Raw genomic sequence first — 21,809 nt, 5'->3', positions numbered from 1 at the left:
TTGTACCTTCTACAAGAAGCTGCTGCAGTTTGGCCAAGAAGAAATACTGACCTAAGTTTCAGAGGACTAACACAGTGCTCTTTCAAATGATGGCCACAAACTGGAAATTACTTATTCAAAACTGGGGACAGAATTTGTTTTTTGTTTTTAATTCCTACACAAGGCCTAACTGCTAGAATTGTATGAAAATTTCAGAAGTCAAGTTTAAAAAGTTCCTATCCTACATTTATCTTTTAATTTAGCCTTCTATGGTATGTTCTGCTCATACCTTGTGCAGTGATGTCTGTACAAAGGACAAGAGCATTCACAAAACAGGACTACAGCAACCAGGAGTGCAGAAAGATTACTGATCCCACACCTCCACCAAGACACCAGATAACATTCCTGCTTTGGGGCTTAAATTTATGGGTAACAGGCTAGAGGCAGAAAATTGGACATCTCTTGCATGTATGTTTTGTTCATATAAACTGCTTCCTCCTTGACCTGCCTTTTTTGTTTGAGTTTGTAACCTGGGTTTGTTGCCAGGAAAATTATGATCTTTGTATGTCCACAATAAAATTTTGTACATAGTGTGTCACAAATTGATAAATGAAGATTTGTTAGTGTTTTAGTTTCATGTCCAATAAAGTTGGTGCAAATCTTCACGTGTTTAACATAGACCTGAGTTGGAGCACTGCACATTTGAAATGCTGTCTTTGGTTTCCATGAGACTGAGAGGCATTTTTTTGCTGGTTAGATACAGTGTGCAACCTGAAGACTTCTTTTAATTCCCCATGGACATATTTGGATATCGTGATCTTAATTTTTGAAGGATGTGGACTTTCTGAAGAACAAGGTCCAGTCAGTTTTCAAGTACAAGGTTGTCAGCATCGTGCAATGCTGCTCACCTTTGAGTCAGAGTTTCAAAGAAAGTAAAATGCCTTTTCTAGATATACCCTAGTCAAAAAAAAAAATCAAAAAAGAAAATCCACTGGTGCTATGTCATTTACCAAGGAGCAGCTGAAGGCTCATGGTAACTATACCTAGATCATTAGAGATATGAACCTGATTGCAGGTACCTGGATAAATATAGTGCTACTAAAATAATTTCTTCAAAAACCCCACCAGAACAGAATTATATCTGCCCTTTGTCTTGCAGAATACATTAGAAATTTGACTGAAAATTCAGTGTAGAAAACCACTGTCTTCTAAGTGTGCTGATTTGCCATTTTTTGTGTGTGTGACTGTCTTAATCAGTGACCATTTCTTCTCCCAGGAGATGCTGTTAACAAATAAGATGAAAAAGTGTCAAAGTGTCACCTATCAGCCAAAGACTTCTGAAGAAAAGCTCTGCATGCACCAGCAGAGGCAGAGCAAGCTGGGGGGTTGAAAGAGGGCATGAGCAGCAGTGAAACGGCTGCCTGGTGCTCTGGGGCTGCTGTCAGCCCTGTAACTGATAGTGGGGGCTCTGGGCATGACGTTCATCTGAAAGGAAATTTGGATTTGCTGTCAAACTGCATTTGATGTAACTTGGTTTTCTAATCAGGACTTTGGGTTATTTTTTCCTGACTTTCAAATATGAATTTGAAAATGATGAAATCTCAAATTACAGTGGGGTCTACATTTAAATTTTATAATGGCAGTAACTTGAGGCAAAAAGGTTTTATCTCTCTTATCTATTTCATTTATCTCTCATTATCTCCCACTACTAACAAAGACTAGTTTAGGATATACTTCTATTATCTGGTTACTCAGAGAGAAGCACTTCTTTGTTAAGATCTTTGAGAAATTAAGAGGTTCAGAATTAAGATTAATTGCCCCATCTGGTTACAGTTAGGAACTTATAGAACAGTAAAAGACAGACTTGTTTATGAGGAGAGAAACATCAATACACCTGAATCAGCAAAAAACACTGAACAGGATACTGTGCTTTATTTGAGGAAGAAATACGATGTTTAAAAAACAGGCCGGTGAATTGTGGTTGAAATTTGGAGAACAATACTTCGTCCTTTCTGCTGTGCAGTTCGCACATGGTCCATTTTACCTCCTGCCTGTGCTGGCATGGCAGTGCGAGTGGGTGTAAGAGCACAGAGAGGATGTGAGTGGGATTGCTCTGGCACACTATGCATGCGAGGCACACACAACTGCTGCTGTTTTATTTCACCACTACACCAACAGAAACGACCCTTCTGTAGATGTTTCTGGCTAAGGATTCTGCAGTTGGGGATGTAGCATGCTTTAGTATAATTCACATGCATTTCATAACCTGCAGATTTCATAACCTGCTAGAGAGTGGCATTGCAGCAAAGCAATTTTATTTCTCTATGGCTTCTTTTAGCTCTCTGGTGGGAAGAGAAGATGTGTTTTGGGGATTTTTATAGTCATGTTCGAGAATTTGTCAGTCTCTTTCTTTCCCACTGCTGTTTGCCTTGCTCAGCCTCGGCCCCCACACCCTCTCCGCCAAATTCACGGCAGAATTCCTGAACTCCCGCTCGGAAACTGGAAAAACGCTGCGGCATGGCGGGCCGGCGCCCACCGCCCTACGGGCTGCGCATCCCGCCCGGCCCCGCCGCACACCGCCCGCGGATCGGGATGCGATTCCTCCTGCCGTGCGCTGTCCCCTCGCGGGGCCGTGTCCCGCTCCCGGTGCCGCTGAGCGGGCGGCGCTGCCTCGGCTCAGGCCGGCCCCGGGTGTCTCCCGCTGCAGGCGCGGCTCGGCCGCTGGGCTCGGCGGGCGGAGGGAGGGAGCGGGCGGGGGGCGATGGAGGTGAATCCCCCGCCCCGGGCCCGCCCCGCCCCGCCGGGCTGGGCACCCGCCACCGCCTCTCCGGGGCGGCGCGGGGGGAAGGAGGAGGAGGGGAGAGGGAGGGGAGAGCGAGGGAGGGAAGGAAATAAGTAAGGAAGGAGAGAAAGAAGGAGGGAGGCGAGGTGTTGCCGCCGCCTTGTCGCTCTGCGTTCTGCAGCCGGCGCGGAGAGGACAGCCCTCGGTAGGCGTCCCGGCATGCTGAAAGTCACCATGCCCTCCTCATCCTCATCCTCCTCCTCCTCGTCCTCCTCATCCTCCTCCTCTGGCTCCTCGGCTGCCAGCCGCCCCGGCTCCGCCGCACCCGACTACTGGATCGATGGCTCCAACAAGGACACCCTGGCTCACTACTTCGAGCTGGAGTCCGAGCTGGGACGGTGAGGCGGGCCGGGCCGGGCCGGGCGGGCGGCCGGGCGGGCGTGGGGCGGCCGGGGCTGGGTGTCCGTGCCCGCGTCACTGTGGCCAGAGCGGCAAAACTTTGGCGTGCCAGAGCGGCAGCGGGAGACCGTGCGGCTTTCACCAGGGGCAGGCTTTCGAAGGAATAATCCCAGCTCCCCGGGAGCCAAGCCGAGAAACCCCCGGGAATGATTTTGGGGAGGAGGCATCTCTGCGCTTGGCGGACGCTGGCCCGAGCGGGCGGCTCTCGAGCAGGGTACCTGTGTGCTGCCTTGCCCGTGCGCTGCCGGCTGAAGGGTGGGCATCACTTCAGAGCGCCGAAACGCCGCCTCATGCGCGGCATCCCTCACGCCAGACCTTTCGCCGCTCTCTCCATTAGCGGAGCCGTGCGCTGACAAAACTCCCACCAGAGACAAGATTCCCTGAACAGGCCTCTGCAAGCAGGGTCCTTCCCATCGGGGTGCAGGGTAGGCGAGGGAGCTGCTGCATCTTCATTCATTAATTTTTGCACTACTGCCCTGGTGATGGTCCTGCACAGCAACTTAAAGATCCCAAGTGTTCAGGTTCTTAAAAACTGATGTCTGGTGTAAAAACTCTATATCTGATGTGCAATTTTTGCCCTCTTAATGTATTTGTTAGTTCATGTTGAATTTTCAGGTAGACAGTAATGTGCAAAAACGTGGAAAACTGCAGGGTCTTTGGAGTTCACAGTACATGACTTAAATGTGTAAGTCAGTAGGTAGCAAATAGCAATTGTTAGTTTTGCCAATGATAGAGCATTAAAACTCCTGAATAAAGGTGGGAAATTTGCAGATAAAAACATGGTTGCCTTGGAAGAATACTTTTTCCAGAAAGAACATGCAATGAAAGTTATTGCTACAAAGCATACCTGTGCTTTCTGTACCTTAACTGATAGGGGCAGGAAAAGTGATAGAAATACAATATAGCATAATTCTTGACTTTCCGCCTAGGTCATACATCTGCTGCTACTTTTTTTCCCCCACTATTGCTGCTATTTAGCAGCAGATTTAATAGGTATAATTTTATGTATGGTTATCACATTTATATTTGACTTCACTGTACCCCTGTGCAGAAGCATAAAAATATAAAGCAGGAAATATTGGTGTGTTGGTAGTGTGTCTAGAGTAAACAAAAAAGGACACCAAACAAAATACAGCAGTTGATACCAACCCTGTCACCTGGATTAGTACTCTTCTCTGGGGTCTGTCTAGAATCCTTCCACCATTTGTGATAGTGACTGTGGGCTTTGCTTGATTGCAATATGCATTGGTGATGCATCTTGGGTTAGTTGCATAAGGAAGTGTTTTTAACATGTGAAATCTCCAGGGTTTTGTAGGAAGAGTTAATGCCTGTAAAAGTACTACAGTAAAGATGAGATGCAATGGATTTTCCTAACTTGCAAGGTGAGAGAGTAAATGCTGAAACACTAACAAAAGGTTTGAATATACAAGATAACCACACCCAAGCAGTGTAGAGAGTGTAGAGACCCTTAAGTCTGCTCTGTTCCTGGGTAGAGCTAGGAAGTAACATTTAAAACAGAAACAATACAGGAGAAAACAACCATCTTAATCAAAGATTAAGGTAGAGAAGGGACAGTAGAACTTGGAGTGGTACATGCTTTGAGAGAAAATTTCTCTAATGGGTCTAATGGATCAATGAGATCTTGGTCCTTAGGCCAGCTTTGAGATCTTTTCAGAGCCAGCACCCAGAGTGCTAATGGTTGTCTCAGAATCCCTCTGATAGGTGTATCTTGGCAAATCTATAAAGAAGATCCAACAATCCCTCTTGGTTCCCAAGTGTCATATAAAGTGTATTGCTTTGTCTTGGTAACCCTTTCTCCAAACTTTTAGTTTTGCATATGATTTTGAGTATGTCTACAAAAACAAAATTATTCATTGCTTAGTTAGGTTAGTGTTGGGGAAAATGTGTCAGGTGAGGCTGAATAATGTGGCTATATGATCCCTTTAGGTGCAGTAAATAAAGTAATATACTGAAATAACCAATGAAAAAGACTGTCCTAAATTATCTTTAGCAAATACAGGGATTGAAAGATGTCTTTTGGCAGACTCCAAAGATCTGCATTTGGACAGCTGTGGCCAAATATGGGAATTTCCATTTGGAAGGAGTGCTCCTTGTGCAAAGTATATCTGACATATCCCTAAGACATCTTATTCTGTAACTCTTGCTTGCATGACTAGCTAAGGAGTCATGGAAGAAGGGGGAGATGATCCTTTAGAAAGAATGATAAAAGGCCTTTAAGCTTAGGTGGGAGTCAACAGTTGTTTTTAAACAGTGGAGTTCCACAGGGATCACTTTACGTGTCTGTGCTGCTCAGCATGTTCATAGATAGAGGAGTTTAACAGAAATATTTGCTGGTCTTTGTAAATTGTCAAGGGTTTAAAGGTTGTGTTGCCTATAAAGAATTACAGAAAGGAACAACTTACTCTACTGTTGGGGCATTTAAATAGCAGATGAAGTTTGGATAAATAAAATGGCATGGATGGAACATCTCATTAGAGGTGCTTGTTGGCTGGTTTTTTGTTTTTTTTTTTTTTCATGCAGGCTCTTGGGGGTATCTGTCAAAAAATGGGGTATCCAGCCAAAACTCAATGACAGGAGGTAAGGCCACTTTAGCACAGTATACTGCAAGTCCTGGACATGGATACTATGGATACTAAGGGGTTACATGGAATTAATGGGCAACAAGGCAAGTTAACATGCAGGAAATCCACTAAGGCTTATTAAACCTGAAGATGCTAACTACTGAACTGTAAGATCTTGAGAGTTTTCAGGGTGTTCTCTGACAGTGTTGACAGGAGTTTGTTCTATTCTTACATTCTTCTTGAGGCATCTGTGTTTGGCCACTGTTCATACTCTGGGCAAGATAGGCCTTTATTCTCATTATTTTATTCTGTTTTTATGTTCCACTGAAGCCCTGATTAGTTCACCTTCCTCTTAATCCATTTTTACAAGGGTTTTTCTGTATAAGTGGAGCTCAAAATACTATAAATGTGAAATTTTGTGCTTTGCTTTAAAAAATGTCTTTCTTTTACAGGTTGCAATTGTTGATGTAGAGTTTGGAATTTTGTTCTGAGTATGTTTTATCTAAAAGCTTATTTTCCACACTCCCTTGGAAAAAGATGTTGAAAATGTTGTACTCTAAACTTGTATTTCCTTAAGGACTGAAACCTTTTCTTAGCCTTATATAACCTTTGCTTTATCTTTGGACTTCTGGGCTGGTCTAAATATGGTATTTGACTGAAGAAGAAATTCAGCAATGATTTTTTTGATACTCAGCAATATTACAAAAAATGGAAATTTTTTTTGTTGGAATTTTACTTGACAGGCACCCTCTTTGCCTAACTAACTACACAACTATCTCAGTTGAAACTGTCTAATGTTACTATTGTAGGCAGATTGCAAATCTATTGAATAGTCAAAAGTAGATGAAAGTATTTCCAGTCAAATCCTTCAGGCTTTCTTTCTTCCAAGGTTATCTTTTCCTGCCTGGGCAATCTTTCAGCTGTGTGATCCTTGCTGAAGACTGAGACTGAAAGGCTCTCAGTACTTGGCAACTTAGCTTGGACTGACAGTGTGAGCTGAATCATAGGTGGTTTATGTCCTTGAGTTTTTAGCACAGAGAAAGTTTAAATCTAATGTACAGTTTGAAGTCAAGATTTCATAGTGCAGAATGACATCTTACTCTGTCAATCCTATTTATGAAAGCTGCCACTCTGACACGTACTTTTGTAATGCCAGAAGTAGATGAAATCAGCTAACTTCTTTGTTAGCTAATTTAAGCTAACAAAGCAAAAACTTCTTTGTCAAGCTGATAAAAGCATTATTTTATAGAAATGGATTGGTTTTGCACTTGATGCTTGGAAGTTCAAACAATTTTTGCTTTGAAAGTATGCCAACTTTTTTACCCTCCATCCCTTCATTAAAAAAAAAAAGTTCCTTTTTCTGTTCATCTCAAGAGTAATTTATTTTACAGACTCTTTGCCCTGTTTATTTTGAAAAATCATTTTCACGGTGTGCTTTAGGGTGAATTTAAATTAGGTCTGTCCCTCCTTCCTAACACTCTTGGTCACTTGCTTGTGATTTTTTTTTTTTTTTTTTTTTGTGGACCTGAGAATTTTCTGAAGCGATGCAGGGATGCAATTGACAGGCAGCACGTAGCACGTGTTCTGTGGTGCTAGCTGTCTGACTGTGAGAGCGTGGAGTCCTTTTAGGCATCATGATTTGATTTGAGCAGAAACTGCCCATGTATTTGTGCCTGTGCCACAAACTGCACCTTGCTTGTAACCCTCACACCTTCAGACAAGCAGGAAGCATTTTCCCTCAGACAGTTCCTGACCATGGCAGGGAGGCTGTTGAAGAGGTGGGCAGGGTGAAAGTTCTGACTTGGGTACCAGAAACCAGAACTTGCAGTGAATAGCCCAGGCTTTGACAACTGAAATTCTTTACTCAGTGCAGGGTGTGATTTTTTTTCCCAGTTTTGTCTGGTTCAGCTCAACAACTGGTTGATTTGGAGGTAAAAAGCTTTGTTGAAAAAGCAGTGAAAGAAAATGTACTATTCCATAAATAATACCTGAAATGAATAGGTGATCAGTTCTGTGTAAATCTGACAGCTTTCTCATACTTAAAAAAAAGAGCTATTAATAATGAAAAATTATGATAGAGAACAGTTATTTCTTGATTTTCAAGGGTTTTTTTTCCTGTCAGCCACCATGCATTTATGTCACTGGTTTAGATAATGTTTTCTAATTTGAAAAATTATATTTCTAGTGGAGAAAATGAATAGCTCTTGAAGTAAGTACTCTTAAGAATACTGAAAAAGTTTTTTACACATATTGGTTTTAGGAGTGAAAATCATATAATTTGTGTTAATACAAGAATTGTCAGGCTTGAAAAGCATCACATTGAACTGCAAGAGGTAAGATGTAACAAAGTCATTCTTTTAGCATATTACAGAGAGAATCACAGAATATCTTGAATTGGAAGGGACCTACCAGGATTATCGAAGTCCAAGTCTTGCTGAAGAAAGAAAATCTGAAATCAAATAAGTATTCTCAAGAGGAATTGAAGAGAGTGGTTGTGGAATAAGCCTGTGTGATTCTGGGTGGAGGGCAGATAAATTTACTGAAGTTCTGTGGTATCAGAAGCGTATTATATGTTCATTCCACACAGTATCTTTTTGTGTGTGCAAGTGTGCACACTGTTGTGTAAGGGATTGTAATGGACACAGTTTAATAGGCAGAATTCTTCCAGTGAGAGATGTTTAAAGCTTGCTCGCATAGTAAATAGCCACATTTAAAAAGACCACCAGTTATGAAAAACTCAGTGAAAAAATACTCAGCAGTTTGCAATAGCCTGTGCCCCATCTGTGGAAGTTCAAGTGCTTGCTAGAAAGGGCTAACTGTCCTCTTCAGTCACTAAGATCAAAGAAATTTTATTTTCCTGAATAGTCTCTGAAAAGTTCAATAAGGAAATTTTAAAAAATAGTCATTCCTAGCCCTTATTTTGTTTAAAGTGTAACAAATTGAGCCAGCTTTATTGCAGTAGATGAGAACAATTCTTCTGTAGTCTTCTGCTATCCACAATATTGACTGGGCTTCAGGAAAGCAATCTTCTGACCTGCACGTTGTGTGGAAAAACCTGCAGAGGTTTGAATATTATTTTCATCTATATGTATGCAATATGAATGAGCCATTAGTAGGCTCATTACAAGTTCAGACTGTATAACTATAAAGAACATGTACTTCCTTGTGCTTTGAAAATGAAGCAGAATTTAAGCATAGAAACTTGCATATTTATTTGCTCCTTGCTTCTTTACTTAGGTATTCTTACCATGCTTCCTCTGTTCACAAAAAGCAAGCCTTTATTATCTGAACAATCAGTAATTTCACAAGGAATATTCTTTTTCCAGGCATGATAATTCTGAGAAAGGGAAACCATTTATTTCCAAACGTTGGTGCTGCTTTTTTTTCTTGGTTTGTCTAATGTCTTTTCTGGTATTTATAATTTCTGTTTGTCTTCCATAAAAATTAAAAAAAAAGGTAAGAATGACACATTTTATGACCATTCACTGATATACTGGAAAGTGTCCTACATTTTGGTGTTAGTGATGCTTTATTTGGCCTTGCATTGTCAATGTCATTACTATCATAGTTTACTCTCTGTTAAAACACATGGACAATTGAGGCCCATCCATATTTGCATCTGTTGCCCCATGAATAGATTGATGAGGTATTATTTTACTCCTTTCAGTTTTACTCCAAAGTAATTCTAAATTAGGAAAATCTATGTAACAATATGACTTTGCAAGTGACCACTCAATGTGTAGCAACTAAAGATTTTGAATTTGAGCTTCAGGGAACAAAAGGAGAGAATCCACCAAAGTGGATTTGGTTCAGACATGAGTAATGGTTTGGACAACATGGTGCTGTAGATTATAAGTTTGCCTCCTTTCATTTATGTGGTTATCTGTGCTAGAGATAAAGGACCATAAAATGTAATAGAGAAGGAAATGGGAGCCCTCCTAAGGAACAAAAATAATTATAAAACACACTGCCCTTTGACAGTTTGCTATCTATATACTGTGGTATTTTGTGGGGGATAATGTAAAAGCAAGTCCAAAAGTTGTAATTCACAGCCTGAAAAATAAAACACTAAATTTTATGCCCTTCAACAAATGTATAGTCTGTGTTCCAATGCATACCTTGCTGTGAGCATCCATATGCCACAGATAAGATGCCAGAACTCCAACTTTATCTCAGAACTGATGTCATCTCCACAGTCCTTTTCCCCAGACCCTCCTCACCAGAGACATGTGATGCTTTTCTCCTCTGGCCTGTCTCCAGGCATTGTGAAGAAAAACCAAAAACACTTGCTTGGATTTAAGGAATAGCTGTCAATTCTAAAACAAGATCATGTATGTGTTCCTCTCCATGCCTTTCCCCACAATAATTTTTCCTTCTTGCAAATATTCATATTTTCCTCTCAATTTAGATGATTATGAACACACCAATATGTTTACTTTTTTTCAGTCTTTTGATCTTTAAAGCATATCCATGTCTACCAGGTTCACTGCCTTTGGGTACTGATACTGCATCTTAATATAGTCAATTTAGTGTGATTTCATTAATGAGGACAACCCTGATTGCACCACAGACTTTAACATTAAAAAATTCCAACAAATTGTCTTGGTTTTGTCTTTTTGTATTGAGGTGACTGGGAGGGACAGTCAATCAGATCAGCTGCCACTGGTATTATCTTCAAGTACTTCTGAAATAATGTTCATATTGATTTTCTCTAAATAGTCCTTGTTAACATAGTCACACTGACAGTGCCAAAGGATGTGGTATGTGATTTTATTTTGTACTTAGCTCTAAACAAATTAAACACACTGTGCTGAAATTATTGGACTTCTGTACCCGTCTACAGAAGGCTGGACATAAATTGTGCAGTTTTCACTTGATAATAAGATCCTTAGCTATTATATTTATTGGTGATTAGTTGTTTGAATTTTATTCAAACTTGAGGACATATCTCTTTCAGAATCTCTAAATACAAGACAGCATTTGCTGTTTTCTGACATATTAGGTATCCTGCACCAGCCTAAAGTTGTGGATCAACAAGAGTATTTTAAGAACACGCTTTGGACCAGAAAAACTTGGTTTCTTAAAACTGAATGCAACACATACTGAGAACTCCAACACCATTATCATAATCTGTGCTCAGAGAGCTGTAGGATACATGTGCATGAATGTTTTTAGCTGCCTGCTTTGAGTGATCCTTCTCTATACATTCTCTTCAAACCCTCATGATTTTCTAGCTGACTAGTAAAATTAAAATTGAAAGGGTTGAAAGCTGATTTTGTAATGGGAAGCAACACTTTAAGGTGTAGGTACTGATGACCCCTTAGGAAATGACTGATGACATTGTTTAATGACTTTAGTCTCCAAGCGATCAGAGAAAGAAACCTAATAAAGGCGGGATTTTTCCTTTCTCCCTCTCACCCATCTGTTTTTTTTTTCTGGGGATTCTTTGCAGCCTTTTCAATGGAAGCTGCAAATGCTTGTGGAGCACACTGTTTACTGGTCTGCTAGCTAACTGTCATAGGATTGAATTGAAAGAGGAAGGCAAATTCTAGTCTTAAAAAATGCTATTAGAACAACAAGTAACTGATAAAATTGGAGCAACACTTATGGCACTGAAAAGGCAATAATAAATTAATTTTGTTTGGTGCAGGGAGGAGGAAGACTGGTATCTTATTCTCCCTTCACAGCATTTTAATTCAAGAATGGCTTAACTATAAACAAGAACAGAGTTTAGTAGTTAAAATTAGCAACTGATGAATTCTAAGTAAAATCAGTAATCATTTCTAAATGGGGTCAATATGTAGTGGAAAATCTGCAATGAAAGAGACACTAAAATTCACAAGCAGGTTTTTTTTTTCTCTGTCTCCTAGGGGTGAAACCCATCTCCGTCTCTGTATTACCTCCATAATAAATATGCACATAAATTAGTTTTGAGTTTAAATTAAAATCCCATCTTTCTTCATAATTTATAAGTCTTCAAAAGTGGGTGGAGCAGGAGTAAAACTGAGTGAAAAAGGCAGTTTTATTTATTACTATAAAAGTTGTTCAGAGAATTGATTTGATTGCCAGTAGGATAAGGAGAATATTCTTTTCAGAGAATCATTAATTTCAAATGAGAAAAAAACCTTTGGTCACTTTCTCCTTAGCACAATGCCGTTTGAATATTGAGGTTGTCTAGTTATGGTACACTAGCTCATGTTAATGTACAATGATTTCAATTGATTTGGTCCATACTAGGCTATTTTTATTGTTCATGCTACACTTACATAGTAGAAGAAAAAACCAAAGTGTTTTAACCTCTTTACGTTTTTTTCCTGCATGACTTCAGAAAAGATGAAATGTCATTTGTGATGGAAAAATCATATTAGATGTATTTCCCTTGCAAATGACTGTCTAAATTAGGACTGGTGAAATTTATTCTTCACATAAATAGCCCTCCAAATTACCTTCTTTCTCTTGTCAGTCTCTATTCCGTGAACTGGTTATGTGTGCTATTTGTGAATTAACACAATAAATATATTCCAGATAGCCTGTTTAAGTAATTTGCCATGGTGTTTCTTATGAACCATGTGTTTTAACTGCATCAAATACCTAGTAATATCATTTTACTGTGTTTTGCTCTAAGTCACAGCTAAGATAGAATAATAATGATTAACAAGATGTGTTAGTCACCCACAATGGCATGTGGCCATTAGCAGACCATATGTAATCCTTTAGAGCCATACCTGTTAAAGCTTGTTTTATCCACATACTCTTATCTTTGCAATAGTTAATTTCCATATTTGAGGACTCTGCAATTTTCATCCCATGATAAATTTCAATATTTTGGCATTTCTCTTTGTTTTGAGTTAGAATGAGTAATTGATTAAAGTACTTATGCATTGTGGATAAGGCACACTTTCACACCATGGAATTATTCAATCATTTTGAATTAAAATTTACAAATCTTTTCATATTTTGTGTTTTGTGCTCATTGAAGACATTCTTTGCTCAAAGTAACCAGACTGCAAGTATGAAGTAAGTTAATATCTTGTGTGATGGTACCTTATGAGAGTTCTGATTCAGCTCCCTCTCAACAGTTTTTGTCTTGTCTTTGGTTCTTGCTTTGACTGTGTTCTTCAAGCTACACCAAATGTGGTGCAGCTTTCATGTGATTTATTTCCTGCTGGAACATAAAGAGGTTACAGAAGCTCTGTTTGTCTACTGCCTCCAGTTACAAAATTGTCAGATTTTTCTAATAAGAACAATAAACATTATTGAATGGGATGACAGGGAGTCACATTTGCCTTTTTTACAACTGCTGTCTTGGTGGCTTATAGCTGTCTGGTTGTTTGTTGCCCAAACTGTATGTTTTCCATTTTCCTTCTCTGTTTGCAATTGATGAGATTTTATAGTGGTGTTCTTGTTATTTGTCTGTACTTCGTGACCATGCAGCTAAATTTTATCCCTTTTCTCTTGATCCTACTCCCCAGGTAGTAAGTACAGGCTTTTTCTTTCTGTTATTATAGCTCTCTGATGCACTGCCAATGCCTCCCCACCTTTATCATCAGCAAACTGAATCAGCGTACTCCAAAGTTCATGCCAAAGCAGATAATTCAGATATTAAATAAGATGTAGAACCAACCAAAGGCATAGTGCTCAAACATGCATGCATGTCAGATAAAAGCAAAAACACTGAAGTAATGTGCAATGTGTTTCTGGCAAGTTTTGATGAAGGTTAGATGCAAAGGCAAAGAGACTGAGACTGAGAAACAAAATCCTAAAAGCAAATGGCTAATAAAATTGTTCCCCTCTATACCATTATTCCACTCCAACTGAAACTGAAACAAATCAGAATTCTTGCAGTATTGCCCCTACCAAGAATGAGTCTCTTTTCTTTTCCTTTGGTGATTCCTAGCTCCTTTAGCTAACTGAGTCTATTCTCACCTTCCCTCTCCCCAGTGCTTTCTCTAGAAAGAGAAAACACTCAAATGCACTCTCAATCATCTTTATGCAAAGAGGAAAAAATAATCTCCACGTATTTAATGGGCACAACTTCAGAAGCTGCAAAATTGGTCATTCTACACCTGTCTTCTCGTGATGGGTGCCAAATAATATAATTGGTGTGCTAGTCAGGAAGCTGACAGAAATCTTGATGTTTCAGTAGATTAGGTTTTAATATGCAGATAGGTGTAATCCTCCTGTTTTTGAAATGTGGATTTAGTATAAATTTATTGACTCCTGAATGTTGAAGGACTCATCTCCAGTAAATCTGTCAGACAAAACAGAATATTTTACATGGCATTTGAAAATTATGTGGGTCTGTGAGTTATCTGTAGCCTGATAGGTCCTAATTTTTTATCCATCCAGCATAATACTTGCAGCTGTGAAAAGTCATAGCAACATTGACATAAAATACTTGCCTTCCTAGGTATTATGAAAAATCTCTTTTAAATTTACTTGTAAACATTTCCTCTGAAAACACACTGTGGAGGAATTGGGTTTTTTTACTTCCAGGTAGTTGGTTATGGTAGTTCTTCAATAGAGGACCACATCTGTGAGATAGAATAATTCATTTAAATTTAAGGACTCCTTACATGCAAGGGAGAAGAGAACTACCTTGACCATAGTTACAATAAAAATTTTAATTTAGAAGAAAGTCTTTAACCATCTGTACTTCTGTCACAGCCTTTTAAATATGAGCAAGGCAGACAAGAATTGTGCCTAAAATTGGTATGTGGTAGTTTTGCAGAAGAGACTGTACGACATGGTTGCCCATGTTACCAGGAACTGTCTGGATGACTCAGGAGATCACTCTCAGTTATCTTCAGAATAACTGCATTGATTTTCAGTGTCCTCTTGTTGGCAACAGTAAGTTCAGTATTGATCTGTTGACACCACCAAAAGATCAGCCAATTCTCCTAGTCACATTCTTATCTCAAATTGAAATCAAAATGTCTTTGGGGGCCAATGTACTCTCCTACATCCCTAATGCCTGGCTAGTGGAAAATGTACCTAAACTGCAGTTGATGCTCTCATAGATGGCTATGCAGTGCACTGGGTATGTGTCTTTTAGTGTTTAAAGGAAACTTGAATTTGCCTTCCAGAAAGAATCAACTCTAATGATACCATGGATGTGCTTTTCCATTTTGCTTGTGAAGACATCTTGTTTGGAAACATTCAGTATTTCTTTCCAGAACTTTCAGCCATTTCAGAGTATACTGACTAATGCATACATATATATATGTTTGCAATACAATTTGGAATCAACTGCTCTTCCTAAGTCATTTGAGTCTTTATGGTGTAAGAATGGTGGTGCTGGGTCAGATCATAACAGCTGATATCCTGTCTCCCATCAGCAGTGAGAAGCTTATGCCTAGAAGAGGGGGTGCAAGAACACATCTATCCTTTGATGCTTGCCCGGAGCAGCCCCTCAGCCTCCAGAAGTCTGAAGCTAATCTGAGCCTTCAGCTCTGTTCCTCAGACCAAAGTAGTCACATAAATTTGCATGCAGTGCTTGAGAGGTGACAGAGAATCACAGAACGGATGGGCTTGGCAGAGACTTATAAAGATCATTCAGTCCAACCTCTTTGCTTAACAAAGTTAGTTGGAGAAGGTTTCCCTGCAGTGTGTCCAGCAGAGCTTTGAGTAGATGGAGATAAACCAGGGGAGACATTCACCCAGTGAAATTATACGTGGGCTAATACTTAATACCTCTTAACAGTTGTTGGGTTTGGGGCTGCCTTTTTTTGTTCCCTCAGTCAAGGGCCTGATTTGTGTAATTTTTTACTATATATCAAGATGTCTTTTCTTGTGATAATAGCACAATTATTTTGTTTAATATAGGAAATTAGGATTGCGTGCAATATTCCTAATTTGGTATTTATTTACAGGGAATTTTCTCTGCTATTTAATACCCTATAACTGAATCTCAGTACACACCTGTTGCAGCTGGGCACAGACTTATGGAGAAATTGGATTATAAAAAATTCCCAACTGGATATTTTCACCTCATTTCTCAGCTCCCTGGGTAGCAGACACCAGCTCTGGTAAATTAGACTTATTGATGACCTCTCTGCACTGTGAAAACTAAAGTTTTATTCTTTCCCTGTTTTGTGTCTCTTAACAAACTACTATTTCATTGGTGCTTTCTGTGGTTTCTTCAAGTATCTGTTTTGAGGGACCTTATCAAGTAACTTCTGAAAACCCAAGTATCAAAATCAATCAAACCTACTTTATATTCAAAATCTTGCTGAATCTTTCAAAGAAGTTCTGTGGTTTTAACATACAGCTTCTTTTTACAGAAGCCACATGAATTCTTCCCCAGGCTCATATATGTATCCATATATCCACAGTTCATATTCTCAGAGCTTTAAATTACTTCAGCCATGTAGAGCAACAGTACAGTCCTTCAGTTCTCTCTAATTAATATTTTTAAAAATTGTCACATTTGTTCCGTTTCAGTCTCAGATAGCTAGGTCAGTGTTGTACAAAAGTTTAGATATCACTTTAATTTAAGCTATCTCATCTATGAGTTCAAGTCACTCAAATAACTGAGTCTCATCCACTGCCCATAATGTGCTGTTGATAATTTTATCTGTTTTTCCCATGTTGTTTGCCTCTTCACTCTTTCTATCTATGTGAGCATTGAAGACCTTTCCTTTTTTCCATCTGTCTTCTGAGTAAAAGAAAGATTCTAACATTTGAAAACATCAGATTTATAATAGGCTTTTCAATAGACACAAAATCTTAACAGAATTAAAATTTTATAATGATCTTGCAGCCACTTTTCAGTGTATTGTGGCCATTCTGTGCTTGCTGAAGAGATCACCTTCAACACAGAATGTTTTCCATTTGGTGAAAAAACAGGTAAGATGTTACTCTCCTGTCATTTGATGCAAGTGCCCTTTGACAGCAGGTCTTAAGGAAGAGTGAAGCTGTAGAAGCTGCTGCTCATCCTTGCAAGGTTTCATCCTACACCTTCCTTTTACTGTGCTAAGGCACAATTTGGGTAAGGTGAAGGTCTTCACATATTGTCACTACTTTTTATGTTTGACCACATGGTGTTAGCCTCTTTAAGTCCAGTAAAGGAAAAATGTGCATGACTAAATATGAGCAAAAATTTTGTTAAATTATTCTAAATCCCCATGCAGTGCCAAATATGTTTTTTTTTTTTTTTTTTTTTTTGATGAATTGTGCAATGGAAAGACCATTTTGGAAAGCTGAGGGATAGAAGTTGAGTTCCAGACTAATAGGCAGATAGATAAAATTTACTTTGTGTTATACGCATAGTTTTTGGTGTAGAAATTGTGAATGACTGTTATGAGTCTTGCATCAAATTGTTGTTTTTCAGTGCTTCTGGAATATATTTATGTAACCATTTTTTTTATAGCTTATAAGAGAAATACATGTGGCTGGAATAGGCTGGAAAATATATTATCCTAATTGGACAGTGAAATATGTGCCTAAATGACTGCCATTTAGCCTCACAAAGCTGTGTAAGGGTGTTTCAATATCTGCTAATCAATAATCTAAATGATGGCTCTTTGGCTGGTACTAATTTTCTGTCAGCTTCTATTGTCTCTGCAATCATCTATGACCTTACATTACAGCATCAGTTTTGTTGTAGGAAAGCTCAATTTTGTTTAACTGCTAGGAGGTAAAACATTTGACTGAAACTAATCATGCTTATCATTGTCCCTGGAGCAATACGATGCTGTGAATGTTCTATAATTCATGCAGCTGCTGTGAATTCAAATGTGTGCACACATGTGTAGGTGCAACCTCGGATGGATGGGAAGGTGAGTGGCAAGCTTGTAATGTGTAGTGACTTTTGTGATTCCTTTTGAAGTCAGGTGAATGGGAACCACCAAAGAGGGTGCACTGATGGAGATGAAATGAGTGGTAGGTATTTAGAAGTCTAATGGAACCCTTATTTTTTTGTAAGAGTTTGTTCCATCTTCTATCAGTGATGGAGAATACAGCATTCCGAATTTATGTTAAAAAAATTCTCCAAAGTCAGTTGAAAGCTGTTGGTCATAATAGTTCTTGGGGCCCAATAGAGGTGATAAAATGCCTACATCAAATAATGGAATTATTTAGGGTGGAAAAAGACCTCACCATAAACCTAATGCTGTAACATTCACCACCAAACCATGACCTCAAGAACCGTGTCTCAATGTCTTTGAAACACCATGTTGCTGTTGTTGCTGACCATTTCTCCTTGGATTCTGGGGAATTCTTCCTGCTTCATATCTCTGTCTTCCAGCTCAGGGGGCCGGGTATCCCAAGGTAACTCATCTAGTGTGCTGCCAGTGCTCTTGGCCACAGGGGCACCGTGGCTGCACAGGTTTCTTCTGTGCTTCATCAGGTGAAGTCTGGAAGTGTGTCAAGCTCCAGCAGCTGTACAGAGCAGCCTTTCTCTCTGTGCTTCCCCACACCTGAGATGTTCCAAGCATCCAATATTTCTGAGGTGCTGCCAGGACCCCAACTGGTGGTGTCCTTTCCCACAGAGGTGCTCAGAAGGGATGTTTTGAATCTGCTCTTTTTTTCATGCTGACTCCACATCTCTTATTCTCAAATGGTCAAACTTCTGCCAACAGCTGCTGTCCATTATGGCTCCCAAATGTCTAGTTGTCGCTACAGATTGCTTGTCAATTTCTCCAGCTAAATTCTTTTTGTGCATCTTCTTGGGGTTACCCTTCTAATAACCTGACAGGATAAAACTTCTCCTTTCTTCCCCTGTTGCCACACTGTGCTTCTCTGAGTTGTGGAAAGAGGAAAGCCAAGTGAGATTATTCTTCCTTGCTTTTAGTTTTTCAGAGAAAATGCGGAAGGCTGTTATCTCTGATTTGGCCTTTTCCACAGCCTTGATTTGTGTTAGAACCTTCTGGTGCTGGGAAGTAACAATGTTTAACCTGATCCCTCAGTCATTCAAAAATGAACATTTTCATGGACTCTGAAAGAAGTGTTATTCATCTCAAATGAACTGGCCTCAGAAAATTGAAGAGAAGATTGGAGAATGAAATGAGCATTATGATGCACAGAAACTGTTGATTTATTGTGGAGTGTCAGACTTCATTTAGGGCTCTGCCTTGAAGTGGGAATCCTATGAGAATTTGCCCTGCCGTGCTGAGATAGAGATATGTCATCCTGTCGATGATATCCCTTCAAACTCCAATACAAAATACATGCTTTGAGCATACCTTTCTTTCGTAAAATTCTCATGTGCCAGACTCTCTACCAAAGTAGTTTAAGCTACCTTGAAAGATGAAGTGTGAAAATTATCAGTTTGCCATTAAGACTTTTGCCTCTGAGTTTCATAGGATTGGACTCTGACAAGGTTGGGATGACTAATGGGATGGGTGTTCACTGATTTTACACCAGCACCACCCCCAGCTTTCCCCATTTCCAATTATGAGCCAAATCTACTACTGCAATCAGTATTTTCTGACTTTCAAGTTTGAAAAGCTGCAGAGAGGTCAGTGCTCTTTCATCGCCATACAGAGTGCTTTCCAGCTTAGACTGCTATTACAATCATTATGAAACAAAGCTGATTTGTTTTCCACCTAAAGTATATTTAACATAAACCCTGATTTCTTCAAAAATGACAAAAGGGAATCTTTCACTGTAGAGCACATTTTTTGTTAACATTTAAGAAATTTTGCCCATAATAGCATGAGCAAATCTTGGTACACAGCAAAAATATTGGAAAATGCTTTCATACAACATGAATTTCCCTAAAATTTCATAAATTCAGCTTTAAAAACTGTCTGCAGCCTGGATTTTTTACTTCACTGACTGATGGTGAGAAAGGAATTGTTAGTTAGAAAGCTGTCTTCAATTCATTCAAGTGATTGCTTGGGTAGGCATAGTTATTCTTGTTAAATGCAGATACTTAAGTGGAAGTCAGAGTACTTGGAAAACAGACTGCATCTGCCTGCTGCTCTGCAGTAAATCCTTTGCTCACCACTTCTGCAAGTAAGAATTTTGTTGTACCATCTGCGTGCTTAAATGGTGAATAATTCAGGAATGGTGATGCTGCTTCCTGTGTAGTGGTCCTATTGTTCTCTTCCTTCTTCTTAGCAGATTTTTTGTAGAGAATGTTGTTTGTTTCTGTGCTCAACACCAAGAGAGTTATATGGGGAGCCTGAATAATGATGGTCCTGAAAGGTGTTTGGAGACTTGTCAGGCACTTTTTTTGTCTAGATGTGCTCCTCTGTCTGTTCCTGTCAGCTATGGGCTCAGGAGCCCTGGGTGACTGAGGAAACAGGGATGTCAGTAGAAGGTGTTTTGCCCCTTCTCAGGTGTGCTTTCTGTGTCCTTGCAGCTGTTCTGGCCCCATCATGCAGCCTGCACTCACAACCAAAGAGAGTGGGTGATGGGTGTCTCTTCCACTTGGAATGTCATCCAGGATGAGGTGCCTCACCTCTTGGGAATGATCAGGCTAGAAATGAGAATATACCATGACAAGTGGTACATACACCATTGCAAACTCACTTTTTTTTTTTTCATTAATATTCTAAAAGGCGCTTTTGAGTTTCAATCATTTTAGTTTTACCGAGACTGAAGTAGTTGCAGAACTAAAATTTCAGTAGTGCAGGATTAAAAATTCCTGTGCTCTACTTAAAAAGCTTCACCAGGTGACTTTTAATGAGCCAGTCAGTGGAGAGTTTCTGTGGTCTACTGATGTTTTGCATAGGCTGGCAAAGAGAGAGGCTGTCATCCTCTGTCAGCACTGTTCTCTGGGTCTGACTGAGGCTACCTGAGAACTTCATCTCTCTCTGATGCCTTAAGAGACATCAACTTCCTATGCATGTAATATCTGCTTAGTTTTCACTACAATTACTTTGATCAGCCAAGGCTGGGACATCTTCAAGGCTCTTGGGTAAATTGGGGGATTTAAAAGCAATGAGTCCTGGTGTAGCCATACTGATGGAAAAGCAGCAGCTTCAGGTAAATGACGGAAGGCAAATCTGTTATGATGAAGGATAACAGGTTTTTGGGTTTTTCTGCTAATACATTAATTGTTATTTGTAATTACATTAACTTGAATAATTCCTTTTGAGGGAAACTGCAACATGCATATGGGCATCCTCTGTGATAAAATATTGAAAGTCCAATACATCAGGGCTGGTTCATGCTATTGTTAATGTTATTGTTTAAGATCTTATGGCTTAAAGAGCTATTTAATGTTGTGCTTAGGTGTGGTTATCCTTCCTGTAGTACTTCAGATCCATAGGATGAGGCTACCTTACCATCTTAGGGTAGCTTTCAGTGTGAGACAGTGTTCATATAGGTTTTATACCAAAGAACTGCAAGATTTTAAAGGTAGCTCTGAAATGTGTAGTCCATTTCTCTCTGCTGCTTTTTATGCTATTATTTGGATTTCTTCCTAGAAGTTGTGCTCCATTGTTGAAAGTATTTCCAGATGTTTCCATGGGGTGCTTGCTTTGTGTGATTGCTGTCTCTAAGGTGGTGTTTGCATGTACTCAGATCTTTATGACATTGTCCCTTAGCTCTTTAGCAGTATTTTGTAGGAGTCACCAATGTATATTTATAGATACTTAAACTGTGTCATCAGACATGCATACAGGTCTGTTTGAAGGCGGGGGTTTTGCTTAAGAAAAAGCATTTGGATTTCATCAAATGGAATTCATGACTGACTGCTTCAAGCTATGCTTTCTTGCATATAATTGAGGATCATGATTTTTGCTAGTGTGTTAAATTCTTCTGTGCTGTGACTCCCCTAGCTCACCACTCTTCTTTTACAAAAGCTTATAGCGTGACCACTATAAGCTCTGTTCTTTGAAAACACAAATAACCCATCTCTTCATCTTTAGGGAGAAAAGACTTTCTTTTTACTTTATATTGAAGTCTTCAATTTTGTTTTCAGAATGATTTCAGACATCATTATTAAACTATATCCAGCTGTCTTCTTTGCTATTCTTACCAAATGCTTGCATGAAAGCAGCAAAAGCCCATTGCTCTATGCTAGAAAGACTAAAAAATACAATTTCTAAAGAATG

General features: G+C 39.4%; 1 protein-coding gene across 1 annotated transcript in view; it reads left to right on the top strand.

The window, feature by feature from the left end:
• The first annotated feature begins 2,840 nt into the window (after window positions 1-2,840).
• CAMK4 (calcium/calmodulin dependent protein kinase IV) overlaps window positions 2,841-21,809 on the top strand; it is a 143,953-nt gene continuing 124,984 nt past the window's right edge. The window contains exon 1 of the mRNA XM_077171681.1: window positions 2,841-3,159. Within this exon, the coding sequence (XP_077027796.1) occupies window positions 2,981-3,159 (179 nt within the window). The 5' untranslated portion in view covers window positions 2,841-2,980. The remainder of the gene's footprint in view (window positions 3,160-21,809) is intronic.

Source organism: Agelaius phoeniceus, chromosome Z, assembly GCF_051311805.1.
Source record: "Agelaius phoeniceus isolate bAgePho1 chromosome Z, bAgePho1.hap1, whole genome shotgun sequence".
NCBI lineage: Eukaryota > Metazoa > Chordata > Aves > Passeriformes > Icteridae > Agelaius > Agelaius phoeniceus.
The sequence above is the reverse complement of the archived record's forward strand: the minus strand, read 5'-3'. Positions and strand labels throughout refer to the sequence as shown.